A 25240-nucleotide genomic window follows, 5' to 3' on the forward strand; every position below is an offset into this window, starting at 1 on the left:
TTTTTTGGTGTGAAGTGGAAAAAGCGATTACTTAACACAAGTTTGTTTTCCTGCCTGAAATTCAAACAGACGTCTCTCTGAAGACAGTTTTCACAGACAGTAACGTTGACGTGTTATATGACCGGGTCAAACCAATTATGATACATTATTACATACATGACAAGAAGCAGCTGTTTTCTCTGACCCCGACTTAAGGGATCACTTTAAGTGACGCCAATAACTTTTAATGTCTTTGTTTTCTGCTTCACTTTTGTTCAGACACTTGATTTTTTTTTTATTGTGCGAAAAGGTTGTTGTTGTTTTTTCTCGCCACAGTCTTTAAAGCTAAAACTCTGCCGTGTGCATTTTTAAGTGGATGGTCCTTCGCAGCAGGGATAAATCTAATTGGTTGTGAAAGCTAAGCGCCCCCTTGTCTTCCTACTGGTGACATTGATTTCCAAATAATAAGCCAGAGGGGACTTAAGTCAATCCAATTAGCTTCGGCTCCATCGTTAGCTTGATGTGGCCCCCGGGGACCCCTTTCCACTTTGTGTCCGGCACACGAGATTTGGATCTGTGGACCGTGAGTGTAGCCTGGTTGATCTCTGGTTGACCACCGACCATTAATGTTAAGTATTTGTTGTTAACTATTGAACATTCATTTATTTAAAAAAGTCAAAACAGACGTCATTTTCTGTTTGTTTTTTATTAAACTAGTAATGAATTATATATGAACTATTACTGTTACATTATTGTACGATTAAAAGTCCACCAGATTATTATTCTCATCCTTGCTATTTGGAATCCTTTTTATATTTGTTTTTTAAAAGCAGTGCTCCCCTCCCCCCTGGTGGGCCTCGAAGGTATTGCAAGTGGGCCGCAAAATCGTTTCCGAAATGGTATCATTTTTTGTGGGAGGGCGGATGCAATTATATTCAAATTAAAATACACATAATAATGTCTTAGATGTTAAAACACGTTAAGTTTAAAAGGATATTTAACATTTTCAAATATTCTTTTAATTATATTGTTTTCCCTTCGAGTATTATACGCATATATGTGACAAGGAAATGAGAACACATTATAATGCCTTAGTATTTATGGGGTCGGGGGTTTTTGAGACTTAAAAGTGGGCCCTGAGTTGGAAAAGGTTGGGGCCAATTATAACAGTCACAGTAGATAATGTGGCCCCTAAGGGAAAGTTTGTTGCCGACCCCAGCTCTAAACTGTCCGTAGGTGTGATTGTGTGTAGGAATAGTTGTGTGTCTTTGTGTGCCCAGTCACATGCTGTTTGGTGTGTCCTGTGCCTCTCTCCCTAAGTAGCTGGGATGGATTCCAACAAATTCCAACAAAGAAAAAACACGGCGGAGCAAAAGAGTGCTCAAATATATAATTAAATAAAATGTATAAATAATGTATAAAATTGGGTGAACCTGGGTCTTTGTAAAGATTAAATTATCTGCTGTATTAAGAATGACATCTGGGTGAAAAATGATCGAATATGGTGGGAAAGTATGTCTTTAAAAAATGTATTTTCATAGATAAAAAAATAGAATTATAGGTTTACTATGTGTCCTCTTTTATCCAGACATGTCCTCTGTTTTGGGAACTGTATTGTCTTTTCTGACAGGTTTTCAATCCTTCAAAATGTTTTTTGAGGTTGTCCAGCATGTACTAATATCATCGCATCACAGAACATTGTAATAATGGTAAATTCAATGTAACATCCTCACCATACATTTATTTTAATTCATTTCTTAGAATCGACTCCCGCAACCTATCCCGATGTTGAGGTTGCAGGTTTAATCGTATGTGGTTATTTTAGGGAGTTTAGACCAAATTTCAACTGGATCCCTCTCCACTCCGTTGTGACTCCGGCGCGTTTTTGCTCCGACCGACACAGCAAACCCTTATTATTATTATTATTATTATTCATACGTTTTATATTGATGGGATGATGAGGCTTCATGAAGCAGTGTCATGTGGTTTAGAAGTCAGCAGGTGGCGCCATCAGTTTAAAAAATGATGTGATGTTTCAACAGTTTTCAACAGGTGTTCAAATGAAAATAGTGCAGAGACGCCATCTAATGGACTCTGAAAATAATGACACTGCTTCATGAAGCTTCATCAGACCATCACAATTTTTTTGCATTAGCCAATATATTTGGAACAATGTAACACCTCAGTTTTTCTAAATATGTGTTAGACTGAAAAAAGGTACATTCCATTTTATTTTGTTAAAATATGAGTATTTCAACATAACTGTTGCCACTTCATAACTATTTTGTTTATTAAAATGTATTTTTTTCTGATAAATTTGTTGTGAAATGCTTTGGATCCGAAACCCCCGACCCTTGCACCAGTACTGTTGTCATTTGTTGGCAAAAAATATTAATATAATTTCTGGACTATTGGTTATTACTGTCTAAAATGTATTTTATTTTGAAAAAATATTCTATTTTTCTAAATCAACCTGTGATTCACAGACTACAGTAACGTTTACTCCAAAAATAAAACTTTAAACTAGTGAAATACAAACTCTATATGATGTATTTATACTGTTTTTACCTCAAGGTCGGTCCATCAAAATAATGCCAACATTAAACTGATCCTCTGTGCATAAAAAGTTGGGGACCTCGGCTTAAGTTAAATGAATATATTGTTTATAAACATAACCATGTTCTCCAAGAATCTCCAAGATTGTCTTTTAGGAATTAAAAGTGCTTAAAAAGACCCAAGAAAACCCCTTAAATTGTCAGTCACTTAGTAGAGTCCTCTTTTTGGAGACCTAGAATATGGTCGCCCTATTTTCCATCATGTAAAAAGTGGAGATTAGATGATTAATCCTGCATTTTACATGTTTACAGAGCACAACGTTATGATGGTCCAGAAAGTTATGCAGGTTCGTCATAATCCCTGGATTCGTTTTCCTTTTGTCAAGCTCTCTATGAAAAGATTATTCTATTCAATGACTCTCCAACATTCTTGGAACAGCTGAGTCATGGACATCGGAAAAAAAAACACTGGTGTTAGAATTCCCACTGAAGTTGTCCGGAGAATATCCTCCTCACGTGCTCATGGCATCTCATCAGTCGACTCGTCGCCCCCAAACTTTAGCCCTCACGCACTTTATCTCGGGCCAGAGTCGTTTTTCTAAAATTTACACGCAAAATCCAGCTACACGCTCCGCTGAACCGGGCCCCAGACTTGCCCGGAACAAATGAGCCAGAACAAGCCATTGAGTACTGTAGTGTGAAAACATGTGCAGATGGAAAAACACTGTGTGAACCTCATAAATAGTACCGACACTCTTGTGACACCAGCAGGATCTCGTGTTCTGGTGAATGAAAGCAGGTGGATCATGACCCCACACACACTTTCAATCCAAAATTGCGTCAGGAATTGGAATTTCTTTTTTTATTTCTTTTTTTTAAGGGTAGAACAAATGCATTTTTTGTTAGTGTTGCCAAAATTCGATGTTCTTGACGTCATCGTGATTGTATTCATCCCTATATAAGATCATCTTGTAACTGTGATATATGGGAGGATTCATTGAAATAGTTCCTTAAAACCAAAGATAATACAGCAAACAGTGCCATCTAGTGGACTGTATAAATGATGACAATGGTTCATGATGCTTCACCAACCAATTTGGTTAGCAAAAGTTAAGAATGGATTTCAATTAAATCTTCAAGAAATGATGGAACAAGGCTTATGGAAAACCATCAGGATACTACAGACCAGTGGTTCCCAACCACCCGGGCTGGTCGATGAGGCATTTGATACTGGGCCATAGAGAAAGAGAAAAATACTTTCTGTCGTATCGATTATTATTGTCTTAAAGATGTTTTATTTTGAACCAAAGAAAGGATTTTCTCCGAAGTCTTATTAGCCTGTGACTCTTTTACTATTTTGGTCAAGTTAACACCAAAATAAAGCAGAGAAAATACTCTTTATCTTCAGCATGGGGCTGTGGCTGCCAGATGCATTTTTACGTCCCAGACTGTTTTTGCAGTCCTTTTTATTTTGGTTTTATATAAAAATTAATAATGCAGACATTAAAAAAATTGGGGACCAATGAAATAGATGTAGACGACCCATATGCCCGATCCTTTAAATGCTCTCTATAAGGTTGTTGTCTTCTGCCCCCTGCTGTCCTATTAAATTCACTTGCAATTGACTATCAAATCAAATTTCAAATGCTAAAAAACGTTATGTAAGGATATAGAAAAATAAATAAATAAAGGGAGTGCGCGATTTCCTCACAGCAAGAAGGTTGCTTACAGGTCGGGAGGGAGGCGACTTGTGACCTTTGTGTGTGGAGTTTGTATGTTCTATCGGTGTTGCGTGGGTTTACTCCGGGCACTCCGGTTTCCTCCCACAGTCCAAAAACATACAGAGGTAGATTAGGAACTTGGGAGAAATTGTCCGTAGGTACGAATGTGTGTGTGAATGATTGTGAGTCTTTGTGTGCGTGTCAGTTTTTATCCTAATACTTTAAGGGGAAACACACAACACAAGGATTAGATTAGCTATAGTTATTATATTATACATAGAAAAGATACATGGATTAGAATATTTGATTCAGAGTCCAAACAGGTTTGGTGGTCACTCTAGTTTTATCCTTGCCAAGAAAGTTGATGTTTATTGACTTGATTATTCAAACGTTTTTTAGTTGAAACTGTTGGGATAACTTGGAAGGGATCCGAGTCCTAGGATCACACATGGCTGCTAAACATTGCCCCTGGAAACAAAACTGTAGAAACTCCACTAAAACTTTACTAAATCGACAGCTTAAGGCTGGATTCAAACACACAACCTTCTTACTGCAATTTAATGCCTAATGTTGGAAACCATTTAAAGCTGTGTTTTGAGCGCGACCTTCACGAGAACCCAACATGAGTTTTTCCAGCTGCGACTCCTCAAATAAACACAGCATTTAAGTGACAACATGAAGAACAGGACCTCCTGTTTCTTAATCTTACGAGGAAATCTGAGTTTAACTTCAATTGGATCTACGTCTCCTCCCACTTACAAGAAAGGAAACAGACATCACGTTTTACAGCAACAGTTGCAGCTGTAGATGCAACCAGAAGACGTCAAATCACATTTAGACAGAAAAGGGTCACTTTAACTTTTACACCATAAACAGGACTGTCAAGTTTTAGAATAAATGGTTTTACAAATGACAAGCGTGAGAGTTAAGTGTCGTGACACGATTGGCAAAAACAATAATAATAATAAAAAAAAGTATATTTATTAAACTGATGTCGTTAACTATATCAATCAGTCATCTTTGATGAAGACATATAACTAAGGTGGTTAAAATTAGAGGTGTGTATTGAAGAGAATCTGGCAATACGATAGTGGAGCAACGATATGAAATATTCAGATAGTGTAGTAACAAGGATATATTTGTAGTATTGTTGAGTACTTGACTCTGGTTTTTGCAGAATTTACAGACCACATGACTCTTGACGAAGTCGTGACTGCTTTCATTGGTTTTCAAACCAAAATATGTCCAAAAAGAGATTTTAAAGATGGAGTCGACTGTATCCTCTCGTCCTCAGTCATCACCAGGATATTTTGGGATTTCAATGTAGGACGTAATGACTGCTGCCATCTAGCGGCAGGAAGTTTAGTAGCAACTGAAAAATGACCATGGTGTGAATATGGGCGTTTAATTGTAAAATTAATTATGTTATCATTAAATTATTATTTATGAACCATAAACCATAAAATAACAATGGTAACAATACGAAATATGATTTGCACGTGAAAAACAAACAAAAAAAAGAAAACTTTTTCAGATTTTCAATAATTGATACAGTGCGATTGAACATTGACACAGTATCGTGGAAAATACTATCACAATATAATGTTAAAATATGATGATTTAATTTATTAATTTCCCCGATATTCTTCAAATGATATGATATTTTGTTGGATAAAGGTGTTACATCTTCTATAAGAGATCTGAGGCGGTCATGGATTGTAACTTAATTATTGATTCATAGCATCTTTATATCATCTTTGACAACGACATATATGAGGGACTGCTAAAATATGAATGATGAAGTTCTCTAAAACTCTTCATTTAAATGTTATTACATTGTATTACTCCAACGATCTAAATTAGTATCTTAAACAAGATGAAAGTACTGGGTGAAATTTGAGATAGAATGTGTTATAAACACTTACCAGATATGGCTGAAAATAAAATGTAATAACAGAAATAAATGAATGAATAACAAACGTGCAGTTACAGTAAAGAGTATGGCCGTGAAATTTCCTACTTCTCAAGCATTTTGCGATTAATTATACCTCTTTGTTCTTCTATGGTTGGCCATAGTTACGCTAAAAGGACCAAAGTTTATCTTCATGAGCAAAAGCGTTGTTATAAATGACGGCGTGAGTACTGGACCAGCTGTAGATCATCATTTTTAGCGAGAGGAAGATGGTAGAGAAATAGTTTTTCCGCTCATTATGCTGTGTTCTTTGCACTTTGATCTAGAACAATTTTCCTTTACGCTTTTCAACCCTAGACATTTCTACCAACATGCCTTGTCAAATTCGGATTGTGGAACGACGTCAACGGGAACCTCCATAAATTTATTTTTATGAGTTGTCTAGAAACTTTTGTACAGGGAAATACAACATAAAAAATGTGAAAGTGTGGTGATCAATTTCTTGACTGTCACGCTAAAAGCGTGACACTTGCCAGCTCTGTTATAAATGACAGCGTGAGTACTCACCAGCTGTAGATCATCATTTTTTAGCGAGAGGAAGAGGAGTTTCTAGAGTGGCGAGGAAACACTGAGAGTGATTCAATTACAGTCTGTCCGATAACTGCTCTGTCTTATGATAGCATTTGTCGTTTGCCGCCAATTTTTTTTTCCAAATCAAATTGACTGTTCGGACCGAGGATGTCGAGGAAACACTTTTTATGTTGTTTTTTTGTTTTTATCGTCTACTGCTTTGTTGCAGTTTGTAGAGGTCAAAGGTTATGACAGCTACTCTTGGGAAAGACAATACAGCAGCTTTAAGATAGCCTTATGGATGGATGGATGGATGGATGGATGGATGGATGGATGGATGGATGGATGGATGGATGGATGGATGGATGGATGGATGGATGGATGGATGGATGGATGGATGGATGGACGGACCGACGGACCGACGGATAGATAGATATACATATAGATATAGATGTAGATGGAGATATATATATAGATGTTATGCTTCTCTTTTATTGTGGTTTTATTTTGTTTAGTAAGTAAGTAAGTAATATTTATTTATATAGCGCTTTTCCAGACCAGGGTCACAAAGCGCTTTAACAATCAAAACTATAATCAAAAAATTACATACTTTAAAGATCAAGATAATACTGAGAACAACACAGAAGTTCCATAAAATCAGGGAAAAGCCTGAACAAATAGAAACGTCTTAAGATGTTTCTTAAAGGAGTCAGTAGATCCATCAAGCGCAAAGAGAGAGGAAGATCGTTCCAAAGCTTAGGAGCAACAGCCTGAAAAGATTTCTCTCCTCTGGTCCTGAGCTGTGTGCGTGGAACCATAAGTAGATTCTGATCCACAGACCTCAGAGCCCGAGCTGGGGTGTAAGGCTGGATTAGATCAGTGATGGAAGGAGGAGCCTGACAATGAATAGCTCTGAAAGTAAGAACCAGAATTTTAAAGTTGATCCTGAAAGAAACTGGAAGCCACTGAATAGTTTTAGGGATCGGAGAAATGTAAGTTCTTCTACTTGAGCAGGTTAGAATTCTCGCTGCAGAGTTTTGAATCAACTGCAGACGAGACAGATCCTTCTTGTTAAGACATGAAAACAAACTGTTACAATAGTCCAGACGAGAAGAAACAAACGCATGGATTACAAGCTCCAGATCATGTTCCGACAACATTTTCCTAAGTTTGGAGATTTTTCTCAGTTGAAGGAAGTAGTTGAGTAGTTACTTCCTGTTTTCTACCTTACTCCCACACGGCTGGAGTCGATCAACAATAACCTGCAGCATAAGAACCCTCGGCCTCCAGACCAGCGTGTCAGGTAAAAATGCCTGGTATTTTAGGAATTATTCCTAGTGAGTGTTTTGACCTCCGTGTTTTCCTCATCTCTTGTTTCCTGGTTCCCTGCTCTTTCTTTCCTGTTTTATTCACCTGTTGGGTGAGCGTTTTGGTTTTGGACATTTTGACGTTTTGAGTGATATTGGACTTGTTTACTATTTATTGTACAGACAATAGAAATACAATAGATATAGACATAGACTTAGACATACTGTATATATACACATATGTATATGTATAATTATTAATATATATATAATATATGTAAACAGATATAGAGTAGAGTAGATATACAGTACATAGATATGGATATAGATATTTTAAACGTCCAATTTGTTACTTGATGGATTTGAGGTCATTGTGACCATTCATGTGTCAATAATTACAATTAAAGAAAGACGCACACAACCTCATCCCGATGTATAGTTTTCACTTCATGACTTTGATCTCCAGAACGATTACTGTTTACGGTTTTAGACCCTGGATGTTTTGTATTTTTTTACTTCATGCCTAAACCAACCGGATCAAGTCAAGAGGGGAAATCCTCCACAAATGTATTTAATGAGTAAACTTCACATGTGTGTGTAAAAACAGCTTCAATTCAATGTAGGAAAACAGCTTTCAACGATTTAAGAAGTGGGTCCGCTTGAGGCGAAAAAGAAGGTTTCCTGATCAGGAGCCCGACTCGCGCTGCTTTTATGAGTGTGTTTTTCTGTGAGGTTAAGGGTGGAAACATATTCTGTCAGGTCGCTTCGATCATAATGTTTCCGTTCCGAATTATGCTCAAATTAAATGCTAATATAGAGTGTTTTTTTAGGCATGTTTGAAACATGTTAACAATTACTGTGACTATGAGGTATGTATTACACTACTTGTTCAAAGTTAAGTTATTCTCAAAAACAATAAATACAATAAATGTTAACATAGTTTTCCCGCTCGTCATGATGTGTACTTTGCACTTTGATCTACAATAATTTCCCTTTATGCTTTTCAAGCCTAGACATTTCTACTCACATGCCTTATCAAATTGGATTAAGTTGAACGACATCAACGGGGACCTCCATAAATGTATCTTTTATGAGTAATCTAGAAACTTTTACAGACAAAGCAAACCTCTCTTTAACATGACCTTTAAAAACCCAACATAAAACATAATTGAGAAAACAGCTTCCATGATTCAAGAATTGGGTTTGCTTGAGGCAAAAATGAGATTCCCTGATCAGGGAGTCACGCTGCTGTAGTGAGTCTGTCTTTTCGTCAAAATGTTACCTCTTGTTGTCTCAGGGTCAAGGCCACACGAAGGTCGTAATACAATGTGTTTGTGGTATCCCTTGTGTTGTCTCTGGGTCAAGGTGAACGACCTAACTGGCTCACAGAAATACATATGCAGTGGTTTCGGGTCACCTTGACCCTGAGCAGAGCAGACCCTGAGAAAAAGTCTAAATAATTATTAGTTAAGTTAGATAAGTTATTTATTTATTCTTATTCTTTATTCACGAATTAAATAAAATTCTTGATCATTTCACAAATATGAGCTAGTTTCCTCTTGCCTGAAAAAAAAAATCAGGGATACAGATTCTGTCAGGTTACTACTGTAATAATGTGTTCCCCTCATAAATTATGCCAAAATGTAATGCTAATAACAAGTGTTTATTCTACTTGAAATCAAGTGACAGTTACAGTGAATATAAAGTAGTTTACTTTAGTAAAATTATGCTTAAATTCAATTCTGTTTTTTTTTCCACTCGCAATTGATAGTGTTAACAATTACTTAAAATATTGTGCAGTTTTCTTTAGTTATAGACATTTATATTCTGTCACAACATCCTTGTAATACAGTAACTAACTTTGTTTGTGTTTTACATATTTCACATCAGACTTGACTCAAAAACCAACTCAAAACTTCAGGAACAATACTCGGCTTGTACGATTCTCTCGAATGTTTTATCTTCAGTGCTCCTCTTGTGTTGAAATCCCCTCAATGAAAGTCTACTGCCAAACACAGAGGGATTTCACAGTCACAAGGATTACCTGAAAATTGGATTATGGGTACAGCTCAATTCCTTCAGTGAAAATGGTTCGCCTTTGCCAAAATCTCATCACTGTCAAACTGATCTGCCAATTAAGAAGCAGTAGAATGGTCCAGGAAGACTTTTATTAGGTAAACAAATGCAATCTGGTTGAATACAGAGAGTATAAATCGGCAATACGTTTGGTTATCTCCCCCGAGTTAATTTTGCAGGAGATACTAGTCTAGTTTTGGTTTTAAGTGAGTTGAGTTTATGAAAGTTTATTGGGTGAGAGGTTTAAGACGCCATAAAACACCTCACAAATCCCAATGGTTGGGGTCGGGGTGGCCAGAATTATCTCTTGTTTTAGAATTTTCCTTCTGTGTCTGGTGAAGTCTTCCTATCGCAATACTGTCACAAAAACTCGATACAATACCATATCAATACGATCTTTATAATATCGATTTTTAAATGATTATGAGCTTGAAATAGTTAAAAAACAAACGGTATGAAAAAGATCATCAAAGTTGTGTGCAAATGGTATCTCAGCTTTTAAGAAGAAAACAGCATTACACTTCAGTCAACAGTTATTTTAGTTAATAAATGTAGAAAATGCACAAGAAAAATGTATGAACACATTTCAATGGAATTTTACTTACTTACCCTGTAAATCTGGTAAAAAAAGGGCTAGAGGGAATGAAAGTTGATGGTTTTATCATTGTACCTTAAACTTTTGAGAGCGATAAAGTACCATGCAAATCCAATTTTGGGTAAAAGCTATGCCAGGATTTTACTTCAAATTAGCCATAAAGTTCAGCATTTTCTATCTCTAAGTATGAATGGACATCACGTTCTATTAATATATTCTCTTTTTTTATATGTTTTATCTCACTGATAAAAATGCATTTTCTTTATCCGACCACAGCGTTAATGTATCATCTTAGGATATAAGTATCTTCACACTGGGCAGTGAATTATCTACACTACATTCAACTCTTTCTAACTGCCGTCTGGTACTTTCAAAAGCCTGTTTGTGAAACACAGTATCTCAGGCTTGTCTAGACTTTTTATTTGGAACTGCAGTTTCCCTCCGAGCTATACACATCCCATGATTGCGGTAGGGCTAGCTCTTGATGCTGTTGGAGCGGCTTTTCCCACGAAAAACTGGACTGATGTCGTCCAAATTTCACATTTTCAACATCTTGGATAGCACCACTTCAATAAACTGCTGTGTGAAGGATTAAAGGATTTCAGACACACTTCGTTTGGCTTTTCAAAGATGCTTCACTGCCCTTTTACAATGACTTCACTTGTGTGAGGGTTTCGATCTCAATCCACTTAAGCCGTGTCATAATTTGAATCAATCGCTGCTCAAATGGCACAGTGGCTTCATCCAGTGATAAATAAACAGTTGCAAATTGTCTGTCTAGCTAACTTGAAAATCCATTTCTACGTTTTCTAAGAAGATGGTACTGTTGTTGACAATCGGTTGGTATTGAGACATGTTCACTTCTGTTTTATATTAACTTCCACAATGATTATATATCCCTGATATAGATTTTCTAGATCTGAAATTAAATGTATTCTGCGAAAGAGTAGATAACTATGAAATCATTACTATTTAACGCTGAAATTCTGATGTTGAGAAAAGAAAAAGAAAAAGTTTATGTGAAGTAAAAAATGTAAATTATTTGGTTAATTAATAGTTGTTAATAGTTAAAAATGTCCTTACTTTGAATATTACGGGTAACAGATGGGTGTCAATAAAACGACCTAAAGAACGTTAATTTTTTAAATGACATCTAAGTTAATCTGATTTTATATAACAGACATTATAGCAATTTTTCAGGTAAGGTAAGGTAAAACTTTATTGAGGTCTCCTTCGGGAAATTGTTTTTTTTACCAATAGCCAGCGAAAAATTGCTGGCTATTGGTAAAAAAAACAATTTCCCGAAGGAGACCTCCTGAGGGATCAATAAAGTTTTACCTTACCTTATAGGTAACTTAATTTTAAAAAAATAAAATTAGAGGATCTAAACAAATTCAACATGCTTTTAAAAAATGTTGAACATTTAGTGGATAAGTAGTTGTAGGTACCGCATCTACTCGTTTTTTATGATTTTGTCAATTTGGCCAAGGTTTCGTAACACAATATGGTTATACGTTGACTCCATATAAAGTCTTTGATTATAAAGTTATAAATATAACACCAAAGATTTATGAAGAAGATAATCTACCTTCAGTCTCTCCTGGATGACCAACAACAACTCACATTCAGACTCAGTCAAGTATGTGTGTAGAAGAAGGTCTTTATTATCTTCGTGTGACTACTTTGGATTTCTCCATAGATATTTTCACTCACATTCAACATCAGAACATTGTGTTTTGTGCACACAGAGTCCGGTAAAGATGGGTTTTATTTGTTCACATTCACGGTGAGACGAGCCTCACACTGAAGAATATTTTCTCTACATAGTTCATCTACACACCAAACACCATGATATTACAGCATACGGGTACATTTAAAATACTTTACATTCACGTTTGGTTTATAAACAATCTGATAAATACAAGATTAGATATAACAAAGAATATATTTATATATATATTTATATTTCATATCTTATATAACCCACATATATATTTTTATTTTAACTCGTGGCTTTATTCCTCTTGAGTATGGGTACTCTATAATTTATTATCATTTGAATAAAGAAAAAGAAGATAAACAAAATAGTTTGGTCGGCACTTTCAGCAACATCTTATTCAACAGTTTATCGTACAATACAATGAAAGAGCCCTTTTAAACTCCTCCATGTGCACTGTGGCAAACTGGGTTTACAAGGACGCACACACCTCTTCAGGTAAAGAAGAAAAAAAACAACAACACATGTTTACCCCCATCGTCAGTGAACAGTCAGAAACAGTCGTAGCTGGATGATAAAAACGAATCTAATGTTGTTTGTTTAACTAGATTTACCTCAAACCAGACCCAACATTATTTAGAGTTTTGCAGTAATTTGTCTTAAGGGTTGATGTCCGAACATATACAGATACAGACCTTTTTCATGTACGTTCTGCATCCACAATGCTTTGTTCAGTAACAAAAAAGGTTAAATGAGACAAACAAACTATGATATATACCATGATCTAATCTGCATTCTTGTTTAAAATGAGGTCGAAAGCTAAAGAATTACTGGATGACATAAAGTTATAAACTACCAAATCGACAGATTATGCTAAATTGATATGCATTAAAAGAAAATGTATTTATATTTTTAGGTAAATTTAGGTTTTAATATGTTGTACAATTTATTTAATTTTACTATCGTTATTTTATGATTGTAGTTCAATTTGAGGTTGTTTAAACTGAATTAATTTTGCTTTTTATTTTAACATGCAAATATTCACGCCTTCAAAAGCTGCTCGAGTGGACTGTATCCTCTCGCCCTCAGTCATTGCAGGATTTCAATGTTCCTATAGCAGTAGAGCACTTAATAAACTTACTAAAATGTAACACAAAAATGAAACGGCGTGAATATTTGCATGTTAATTGTAAATAAAATAAATATATTTAATTTAAACACACTTTTTTGAACTATTAACATAAAATAACTATGGTAACACATAAATTATCGAATATTTATATATAAATATATATATATATATATATATATATACTATACAACATACTCAACTTGACATCATTGTGTATTAGTTTAGTTTTCCACCCAATTCCACTTATTTCTTCATCTCTATCTTGGGGGGCTATCCCAGCTACCAAGGGCAATAAGTTAGGGACACACTCACTCGTACAATCTTGGTTTACTATCAATCTTTGTATTTTCTTTTAGACCGTGGGAGGAAATAAGAGGGATGCCCCACAAACTTCAAGCAAACCAGCAACAACTGAGTTTCGTACACACGTTAGTATTCAGTTTTGTTTTACCACAATTAAGCCTGACGTTGCTGGATAAGAAATACCTTAAGAAATGAATGGTTGAATTATTAAGCATATTATTATTAGATGATCTATATAAACAGGAGGATTAGGAAGGAGGTTGGTTGTGATTCCGTCGATTATCGCTTCCTATAAAGTGGCATTTTTTTCGCAAGATCAATGACCAATTTCTGTGTTTATTGTTGCTATTTGAGTTTGTTAAGCATAACTTAAAGAAATAAGGTAACATTAATGAGAATTAACTATTTACTGGCCATTTAAATCAAAGACAGAAAGTATCTATTTGGTGCTATTTTTATTTTTATATTGAGGTACTATCACCATCTGCTTTGTTCACAAACACACACTACACAAACACTCCAACGTTGTGCGTTACAGGCTGAAACCAATGAATTGTGGATGCAGATCAACAGCCTTATTAGCTATTAAAACGTAATCAATTTGTTCTAATATGAGAGAATAACTCTTACGGGTTCCTGAGTCAAAGCAGAATTTTCTTTCTTCCTGTTGGGACTGAAGCACTGGTTTGGTAAGGCACTGACACAGAAAAGCGCATCTGCCAGCAGAGTATGAACAACAGATACGTCCTTCATTGTTGATGCAATAATAAATAAAAACAAGTATAAGATAAAACACTTAAAAGTAGCAGGACCCCATCAGGTTAAGCGGACCCGAAGCAAAACCAATGCTGGTCCCTTCTATGAAAGAACAGTCCCCCTCGAAATATCCAAACGGATGAAATCATCATGTGTGTCGACAGCGTAGTGTTTCGTGTGGTAGTTGTGTCAGAAGACGTCTTGGATAGTTAAAGATACCGGGTTGTTGCTGCTCTTTTTCGGGGATTCGACATCCAGAGTTGACAGATTTGAACCACAGCTTCAGATCGACAACCAATGCTTGAGCTGTGAGAGAAGGATAGAAGTTTTATTGACAAAATTACAAAAGTGTTCATCAACAATATGAGTAAACCAAGTAGGAACATCTGTTTTTTAAAATAAAGGCAACGCGGATGTACAAATGGCCGCAGTTCACTGAGTGTCCACTTGAGGCTGGCTGTAGATAGACCAGACAATATGTAGGCATCCAGCAAAAAAAAAAGTTTTAGTACATTAAAAATACATTTATACAGACTCGTCCAAAACATAGCTTTGGGCTTAAATAATTGTTTTACTGTTGGAAAAACTGTTCAGGAAGATAATGTTTTAATAACTTTTCCCTTTTCATTGATTAGTTTTCCTAAGTTTGCATAAAAACGGTTGAGGTTTACTTGCCAAAAGTATTAGCCGCTTTAACCTCAAACAAATGGGAGGAGTTTCATCGCCCAATAACAATTCAGCCGCCCTAGCTCCTCCTATTTAATGGCACCAGAAGTCTGCATTTTCAAAATGGCCACCACTACGAACCATCTTTAAAAATCGTTGCGATATCACAGGTCAGTCCGTTTAATAAATAATCTGCTGCAGTGGTCCCCGACCACCAGGGGGATGCTCGGAACCATAATTTGCGTAAACCATTGTGTTATCTTAGGTTTAAGTTGACCCGAAAACAAATGTGGTATCCCTTGTGTTTTCTCTAGGTCAAGCTGAACGACCTACTGTCTGAAATGTGATTTATTTTTAAAAATGATCATATGTTCCGAAAATAACAGAACATCAGATCAGTAACTCTTGAGTTAATCCATTAAATAAGTATGTAAAACTAGCAAAAATAAGTAAAACACAATCTTAATAGTGTGCCATTTTGTTGTAGAAAAAACAGCTCAATCTGATCAAGTGAGGTATTTTTCATGCACTTAACAATAAGCACATATTCTTAGCTCTTTCCTCTAAAGCTTTTTTAATTTGCCGTTTTATTTTAAATGCAACAGAAGGAAAAAAAAAAATGTTGTGCATCTCCTGTAGTGCATCCATATTATCCATTCAAGCCCAGTATTTAATTTGGTTAGATGCTAGAACACTGAATTCTTCAGTTACATTTTTCAATTTCCTTCCATAACTAGCTTGGCCGTGACTCATTGTTTACTTTTACAAAGTTTCCTTACATTCTAACAATCTGAGTCGTTGAAACAAAAAGGAAAGGTGAGGCGAAAAAGCACATTTATTTGTTATAGTTGCAAATGATCTAGAAAAAAAATGTCCTTACTTTGAACTGTCGTATATTCCCCTCGGCTACCAAATGATGTTCGTGCTCCGGAGTGATGCAATACGCTATCCTCTGCAAAAAGAAATAACACAATTAAAGATCAGTTTGAGAATGTTTGATAAACATCTCTTTCAACATAGATGAAATCTGAAAAAAATGAGGTCCATTGTCATGTCTTAACTCCTCCACTCGAGCAGTATTCCTGAAAACATTCCTCAGGGGCCTCTCCAAAGTGAGCATACCTTCCATTTACAGTGAGATTTTAATCATATATCTTACACAAGATCTAGAATATCACTGGGACGCTTAGATATTTAAGCATCAATGTCACTGAGTCTTCCTGATGTCAGTCAACTTGATGTCCGACTGAAGCAACCCAAAGTATGTGCTGAGTAAACTCGCTACGTTTTACTTCTGCCTCAACGATAAAAAGGCTTTTCCTCTTTCATCCCACAAGCCCTTGATCACAGCATTATTAGAGCTGAGTGATTCTTTGTCTAAAGAGGGCTCTCTTCAAAAGTACTTGCACAATGATTTGGGGCATTGACCTGCCATTGAGCTTTTTCTGGATCAAGAATTAAAAGTATCAATTTAGGTCTTACTGTCAGAGAAATCAAGTGTTTTTTTTGCAAAATACATGTTTGTCCATTTTCGTTTGGTACTATCTATCAGAACATAATAATATTAAAAAAAAAAACATTGTGTCTTCAACAAGGATTAAATACACATCTTTGTGGTTGTTAGAAAATATCTATCAATACATATCACGATATTCCTTTCCAAAAATACTGTATCAATATTCCACAGAGTTGCATAGAATATACAGTATAAACATACATATATATATATATATATATATATTTATACAGTGTAAGCAAATACATGTATGTGTTTTCTATTGCTCTTTTACGGTTAATAGTTAATAGTTCTTTATTATCATGCAAGAAGCCTGGGATTTCTTTTCATTGTTACGCTGATGATACTCAGATATATATGCCACTGAAGTAAAACATGCTTTCACGCTCAAACCTCTTTTGCAGGGTTATTTAAGCTTGGATTCCTGAACTTTTTAAACCTTTTCCTAACATTTCTAACCTGGGTTTTGAGATGGACAGTGGTTTTAAGTTGGACAGTCCAGAGGCAGCTGGCGAAGGTGAAGCACGTTCTTGTACAACACTACTTTGAAACAGTAATCCTTGCCTTCATCACAGCCCGACTGGATTACTGTAACACACTTTATTTGGTCGCCTCCTGCACGTCTCCAATTAGTCCAGAATGTTACTGCTCGGCTTTTAACTTGAACATGTCAGAGAGAGAACATAAATTCAGTCCTGGCCTCCCTCCAATGGCTGCCTGTGCATTTTAGATTATCTTATTTGTTTTCAAATATTTAAATGGACCTTTTTTCCAGCGAAAAATTGTCGTAAAACCCACTGGTATTCCCTGGATTTTTATTGCCATTTACTTGTTTCAGTTGCTTTTATTGTATTATCTTTGTGTTTTTAACTGTTATTTTTGTGCAATATTTATGTTCTTGTGTTTAAAAGTTTAAAAGTTTAAAAGTTTAAAAGTTTAATGTAAATAAAGTTGAGTTGATTGTTGTTTGCCCATCTGCCTGTTGGAAAAATAACCGAAATATTTGAGAATGTTTTCCAATTGAATCGTTGTTGCCAATGGGACCATGGACAGGAGATTACACTTTGAAAGTTTTGTTGGCAAGTGTCTGGATCCGGGAAGGTTTTTGAGGAGAAAAATCTATAAAAAAAATAAATAATAAAAGACAACACATTTCCAAGTGACAAAATGTGTATTTTTAATTCATACAAAATTGTATAATATTTCTCAGCTCGTGTCAACTAACGGACAATTAGTTGAGCAATCCCGACTGCAATGACCCGAACTAATTTGCTCCTGTTTTTGACAACCTAATTTCCTCTCAAAGAGATTAATAAAGAGTTATCTGGTGCTAATCTCTCCACCTGGTCCAGGTTCTTCTCCTCCCAAAGGGACGCAGACAGTCATGTTCTTATGGAGATTTAAGCTATTGGGTCAGAAAACCAATTTCTGTCTGTTGGATCCGAGATTGAATCTGAAGGCACCGATAAGACAGTGTTATTAATCAGAAATTAAAGATCTTAGAGGCCTTAAATATCGACTGATCGCACCAGAGTTCATCTTCAGCAGGAGAAACTTCCTCCACCGTGAAGACTATTTTCATGTCATGTGTTCAGTAGACAAGAAGGCAGACGACCAGAGACGAACTGCTTATTTGATTACGCTCCTAGTTTAAAGTTAATGTCAACACTTACCTCTTTGAACGTCCCTGGCACGCTGAGGAACTTGTACACGGCGTAGATGGGAACGCACAGCATGGAGGACATGGCCATGCTCCAACCCAACACGTTAGCCCAATATGGGAAGACATAGTCGTCATATTTCAGGCTGGATGACGTCAGTGTGCTTGCAATCACCACGAACTGGAAAGAGAAAAACAGGCTTTTTTCATGATTTAATTTAAATTATTTATATTTTTTAAATGCATTTCGATCAATTCCAAGATCTTGTGATCTATAAATAAATGGCTCTTACTTATAGAGCACATATCTATGCTTATTCAGGAGCCAAAGCGCTCTACACTAAGTTACGCATTCACACACGCAATCACTCACTGATGGGAGTAGGCTGCGACGCAGCGTAACGCTCAACCATCAGGAGCAATCAAGGTTAAGAGTCTTGCTAGGATTGGGATTGGCTAGCTGGGATTGAACCCACAACCTCTCAGACCACAAGTCAATAACTCTACAATCTGAGCTATGAAACAAAATAAATGTTCAAGTCGTACATTTAGGGTTAGTTTGGTAATAAAAGTATAATGCTCTTTTTGAAACAAGGTCCAATGAAAGAAAGCTTTATTCGTAACAAAGCTAAGAATTATGGGATAGGTGATGTAAAGTACAAACTCAAGGCCCCTTGGGCCAGATCAGGCCTATTCAGCCAAGTATTTTAATATTGAATGGTCAAAGTAGATTAATGTTTATATTGGTTTTGACTGTTCAAAATCGTACAGAGATTTCCAAAAAGAGTAAAACAGATGATGTATAAAAAAAATGTGATAGTGATTTTTGGACCTTTGTTTGTTACTGCATTGGTATTATGTTGTGTAGTATGTATTGAGAGGAAGTTACCAATTTTAACCATTTTTTTTGGTTACAAAGGCTTTAAGTTACTTAAAATGCTACAAGAAATTACCTTTTCATTATTTGAAACAGAAATGTTAATCCTGGTGTTGCACCAAATTAGCAATGGATTGTGGGACTTTCCACATTTATAGTCCTTGTTACTTGCCGCGATTTATCCGCCATTTTTCTTAGTCCGATTTAAACAAACTTAGGGAAAATAAAGAATGAATACATTTTAAAAACTCCAATCATTTTACTACAATAAATATACATAATAGATTTATTTCAGTGCATGACATGATGATAGATTTTGTTCTTTAAGCGCTTCGAGCTTCTGAATTTATAAAAAAAAAAATGTTCTTCAATAAGTTACATTTAGTGTAAAGCTGGTTCCGCTGATTAATAACACACATTTCTCTGGAAAATCAAAATATATTGTAAAGTTGTGATGATGTGAAAAAAGCGTGTTTAAGTCAAAATCGTGAATATAATCCATATAACAGTTTTCACAGTCAGACATTTTAACCAAGTTATCTTGGTACGACGAGTGGAAACATTCTCATCTGTGGAATAAATAAAAACCTCCGCCCTGATGGTCTCACCAGAAGAAACACGGGGCTGATATATTTCCAACAGATCCTCCAGTAAAGACCAGGCTTGAATCCCATCATTTTCTCGATATCCTCGCTGAAGCGGTCCACACCTGGAAGAAAACGGTAACCAGAGATGAGTGGAGACTCGAAGGAGTTCGAGGTCCACAGAGGAAGTATTGCCTGATCCGATGTAGTCTATGGTATTTTAATTAAATTATTTTTTTCATTGAATATTTTTGTATTTTTTCATTAGGGAGATTTCATTATTATATGTGATCAGTTCAACATTAGTTATTTAATTTATTTTCTTTACAAACTTCATAATAAAATAATGATTTATTTTCTGTGTTTTCTTTTTCTGGTTATTCTTTTTTTTTAGGATTTCTAATGTTCTTCTCATAATCTTCCCAACATGCAGAAAAGTATATTTAATTTCAAAGTAGTTTTTTACCAATTATCATGCACTAAATATATTTTTTATGTTTGTATTTAATATAGTTTTAAAATGATTTGAATTAGTTATTTTAGCCTGTCAATCAGAAAATTATCTGACTTAATTTTACACAGCAGAACAAAAACTACAGTCTTCATAACTGTGTTATTTATTTGAATAGGCTTATATGTTAACTTCACTCATTAAAAGTTGAAGTTGTTTCGATCTCTAGACCATAATGTATGGATCATCCAGTAAATATTTGGCCAAACTTGTCTGTAAACAACTTCAGTGTATATTTCATGTCGGAGTCAGTGTCCGTACCGTAGAACCACGACACCCCGATGGCCTCGATCAACACACCGAACAGAATAGAAGTACCGGCCGCGTACTTGTCCAGCAGCGTTAGCACGTAAATCCCCCCCTGGAGAGAAGAAACAAAGTTGTCATTGAACTTTTTTTTTTTTGGTGATTCAACAAATTTGACACGGCCCTTGTGTTGGTCAAACATTTCACGCCATTCTTTGAATGACCTTCAGTATTTCATCCGCACAACCGGTCTTTGACTGGAGCCGCACAATCCCGGTGTTTGTGTCGCATGAGGATCTCATTCATTCCCTCTATTATTTCATTCAGTAGATTAGAGGAAACACGCAGACAAACGTCACTCTGTGCGAGTGGGAATCTACGATATGTAGATGTATGATACCTCAAGACTGCCGTCTGTGTCACTTATTAAATACTGGATTTGTTTTAGCTTCTTTCATGCTGAACCTCAGAGTTATTTGGGACTATAAACATTTCTTTATATAAGACAATATGAAAAACACTAGTCGTGTGATGCGAAATTTTGCTAGTAATTTTTTTTATCTGTTCTTTTAGTAAGACTGTCATTCTCATCTTATCTTTAAATTTGTTGCTGAACATTAAAAACAGTGCCCAGAGCAACAACCACCTCGAATGACACAAAAATAAATAAAGTTAAATCAACTTTTGCCACACATCGTGATTTCATTTGGAGACATTACATTATTCCCCTTAAAAATGCAATTTTTCCAAACAAACAAACAATTACAAACTTGTCTTGTGTGTCCAGTATTTTCCCGGTTTTCAGTTAAATAAAATAAAATACAATAAATACATTTTTGAATTCCCATTTAGGTTGAGATATATGTTAAAAATAAAGGTAATTTAATTAATAAGAATACCTGTTAAAAAAGCAGAAAATAATATGCTAAAGTTTTTTTAAATAAAAATTTACCTTGGGCAAAAAAATTTAATTTTTGTTCAATTTTTTATTTGATTAAAGAAGTGTTTTGTAGATATGGAAGAAAATAACTGCATAACAAATAAATAAAAATTAAACCATTGGTAAATATGTCAACGATATGATTTGATTAGCGTGAAAACATTTTTCTTTTTTTACTAAAATCTTTTATTTTCCCTTAACAATACAAGAATGATGGTCGATGAAAAGATCTCTTCCCACGACACAATAATGTGGCAGATTTATTTCTCCTCTTTCTTGCAGAAAGGTTAAAAACACTCACATTGGTGACGCAGAGAAGAGCGAACAGGAAGGTTACACCCGCCGTGGCGAAAGTGAAGAGCTTCCTGTTTCTCTTGAGGAAGATGAAGTCGTCCGCCAGACCAGTGATGACGGCCTCCATGCCGCCCATCTGAGGATGAGATGTAACTTAGCAATACCCATTTACTATAAGCATTTATTTATAACATCAGAAACATCAGAAAGTGTAAAGTTGGTCACAAAGAAATTTTATTATGAAACTAACAAGTTGCCAACAGTATGAAGTATATTGTTACAATATAAAGTATATTAAATGTAAAATAACATGTTCATACAATGAAAAAAGTTGGTTTAAATGTAAATCATCATCAGGTGCAATTTCATGATAAAGAAAAGGGCAGAGAAGAGTAAACAATGCATACCTTGGCCAACTAGCTCATTTCTTGTGACTTCATATTAAATAAAAAACATATATTTACTGACTTCAGCTTGAAAGCATTTACAAATGCTTCTGCTACACTGATCTTGGGATCTTATCTAGCAAACCTAAAACAATATTGCCTGACAAAAAACAATCAATTTTGTTAACGCTGTGAAAGGAATGTTGTTTTTGTTGCAACCTGGAATTGGCAGCTAATAAGAAGATATACTGAGGTCCTCCATTTAAATATATTTTAATCAAGGACCTTCAAGGGACTCCATCTTTTTTAAACGTCAGATGATAAAAATAGAGATCATCTGATGTTATAATTTTTATAGCTTTTGTGATATAAAACACACATCACATTTTGATCAGCAGAAAAAAACCTCAACAATAAATCATTGTAAATAATTGTATGAGGTTAGTTGAGGGCAATGACGTTAATTAAGACAAAACTGTAATTATAATTTTTACACTCAACTAACCTTATACTTAAATCTTACTAGAATAAATTTAATCAAACCCATTTTTTTTTTTTAAATGTAGATGTATATTATTTGGCTCTGGGACACTATTTTAATTAAATCTTCATCATTTTTAGGAGATGAACTGGTTAAACATGAGGTAAAATACATTTACAGAGCCAATAAAACATCCCATAAAGTCATATCTGCAGTGCGAGTCAAAGGTTGACCTCAAACACATTAGGCTTTACCTCCTTAATCCTCAATCTCAGTCCTCAACTTCAAAGAGCTTTCCTAATACTCAAAAGTAGAGGATTAAGAAACAAGAATAAGGGCTGTAGCTTCCTCAGTTTTAAGATTCATCGCGACCTTCCCACACAGGAAGTTATTTCCCAGAATTCCTTGTAGATTTAAACTGATATAGGGCAGTGAACATGGGAAAAAGATTGAGCGACAAATGTAAGTATTTTCTTTTTTCAAGTTTAACTAATGTGTTGATTTAAGTGTGTCTTAAATAGATGTTGGACCTTATTGTATCATCAGTGTCTGTTTGTACAAAACTCTCTTTTCATTGAAATATTGACATTAGAAAATTATCTTAAGCCCCGCCCACTGAAAACACTTTTTCTGGAGAAATCATGTTTACCATATCCCCACCCACTCTGCTGTGATTGGTCAAACATCAAGGTTTGTCACTGCACATGATCAATCCCGGAAGTCTCCACCGCTAAGGGACTTGTTGTATAAACAAAGAGGGGCATGATTACAGCTGGCTGGAGGAGGAGTGAAGCCATTATTACGTCGTAATGGACTCCGCCCTTGTAACCTCTCGTTTGCCCAGATTTCAGACAAGGGGAGAACTTTATAAAGTAATAAGTTCAAAACATAGTCATGATGTGAGAATTACTGCATCTTGGAGAGGAAGTCTTCATTTAAAACATTAGTTTCTCTTCAGAGAAAAAAAAAAGAAAACTATACAACCATCTTTAATGTGATTTATGTATAAAATACCTCTTAATAGCTTGTAATTAAGTTTTACGATATTTCCCCCTGGTGCGGAAAAACAAGACATTTTTCTCTGAGGTAAAGTTGTTTACATCAGTAAACAGCTTACACCAGCATTCATACTTTCCACGATGTGCAACATAAACATCTCGTAAATAACCAGGTAGCATCAACACATCCATCGTCGAACATTGCAAACAGACAAACAATTAACATGATTAATACTTTGCCGACACAATTTAATTATTCCGTCTTCGTGTAGCCTAATGATTGACTTAGCGAACGCCCGTTTTGTCAGGAGGACTCTTTGAACGGACGATGATTTAACACGGAAAACATTGTTGCCTGTCCATCACGTCTTCACCCACTAATTGTCGGACACATCGTAAATTAGCCTGAAATCACGTCGGCGGGCGCTGATTAAATGATGTATTGTTTTATAGACGGGGCATTTGCATTAATGGGTGTCTTGATTTTCAACTAATATCTGCGACAGGATTCTGAGATACATTTTAATGCAGTAGGTGGAAGACACAGAGAAGACAGGCCTATTGTTAATTTTAGCGGGAGACAAACAGCTTTTCTGAACCTCCCATCAGGGGTGAAAAAAAAAGCGAATCCTCCACAGATCACTCTTTCTTGTCTGTGTTGACCACATCCATGGGTCACATTAGGTGTTATCTCTTCTCCTTTATTGCATCTTATTCTCCACCTCTGTCTCTTTTATACACAAATCAAAACCATGGGACCTCTCAAACGTTATCCACATCTTAAAATATCCCTTCAATACTCTCGTTTCATGAATCCTTTAGTCCTCTTTATACACATACTTATCACCTTATTCTTCAATGAATAGTTGCCTTGTTACCGTCGCACGAATATATCTTGCCTTTGACTTTAGGAAGCTGTATTCCGCCTCTCCCTGTTCTGCCTGGTTCTATCTGGGATAATCGACCCTGGATCCTGGATCTGCTTTGTCCTTGAAACGTTTTATTCAAGTGTTGACCCTTGACTTTCACATGGTCTCTATAACCCTGAATGCGTTTGAATCATTAACTTCCTGCCTTTACCTGTTTGTTGGACAATTTTATGACTTCTGATCTTTGCCAATATCGAGAGATCATTGAATTAAAGTTTTAAATGAATCAAATATCAAGACATTATTGATATTGTAGTCCAGCTCCCGGCAGGGCCTGGGAACCAGGATGGCGGGAAAAAGAGAGCGCAAGTTTGGGGCTCTGGAGAACCAGGAGGGTGGGTGATGTGGTCTATTTTCTGGCAGGGCGAAAGGATTGGAAGAGATCCATAGAGGGCGGGATGTTGTCCAGCAGGTTGCGGGCTTGAGGGGTCTGATTTGTGGGTTAGCTAAAAAACAATGTTTCACATTGTGTATTAGGACATGGTTAGGATAGGATCAGACTTTTTGTGCGGTTTAGTATGTTCCTTTC

General features: G+C 35.7%; 1 protein-coding gene across 1 annotated transcript in view; it reads right to left on the reverse strand.

Moving 5' to 3' along the window:
- Positions 1-12366: 12366 nt before the first annotated feature.
- Positions 12367-25240, reverse strand: part of slc6a2 (solute carrier family 6 member 2) — a 35398-nt gene continuing 22524 nt past the window's right edge. The window contains exons 10-15 of the mRNA XM_087793436.1: positions 21925-22053; positions 20699-20798; positions 19951-20051; positions 18479-18646; positions 16170-16241; positions 12367-14929 (exon numbers count right to left, since the gene is read on the reverse strand). Of these exons, the coding sequence (XP_087649562.1) occupies positions 14906-14929; positions 16170-16241; positions 18479-18646; positions 19951-20051; positions 20699-20798; positions 21925-22053 (594 nt within the window). The 3' untranslated portion in view covers positions 12367-14905. The remainder of the gene's footprint in view (positions 14930-16169; positions 16242-18478; positions 18647-19950; positions 20052-20698; positions 20799-21924; positions 22054-25240) is intronic.

The sequence above is a fragment of the Callionymus lyra genome, chromosome 6 (assembly GCF_982586985.1).
Source record: "Callionymus lyra chromosome 6, fCalLyr1.hap1.1, whole genome shotgun sequence".
Classification (NCBI taxonomy): domain Eukaryota; kingdom Metazoa; phylum Chordata; class Actinopteri; order Syngnathiformes; family Callionymidae; genus Callionymus; species Callionymus lyra.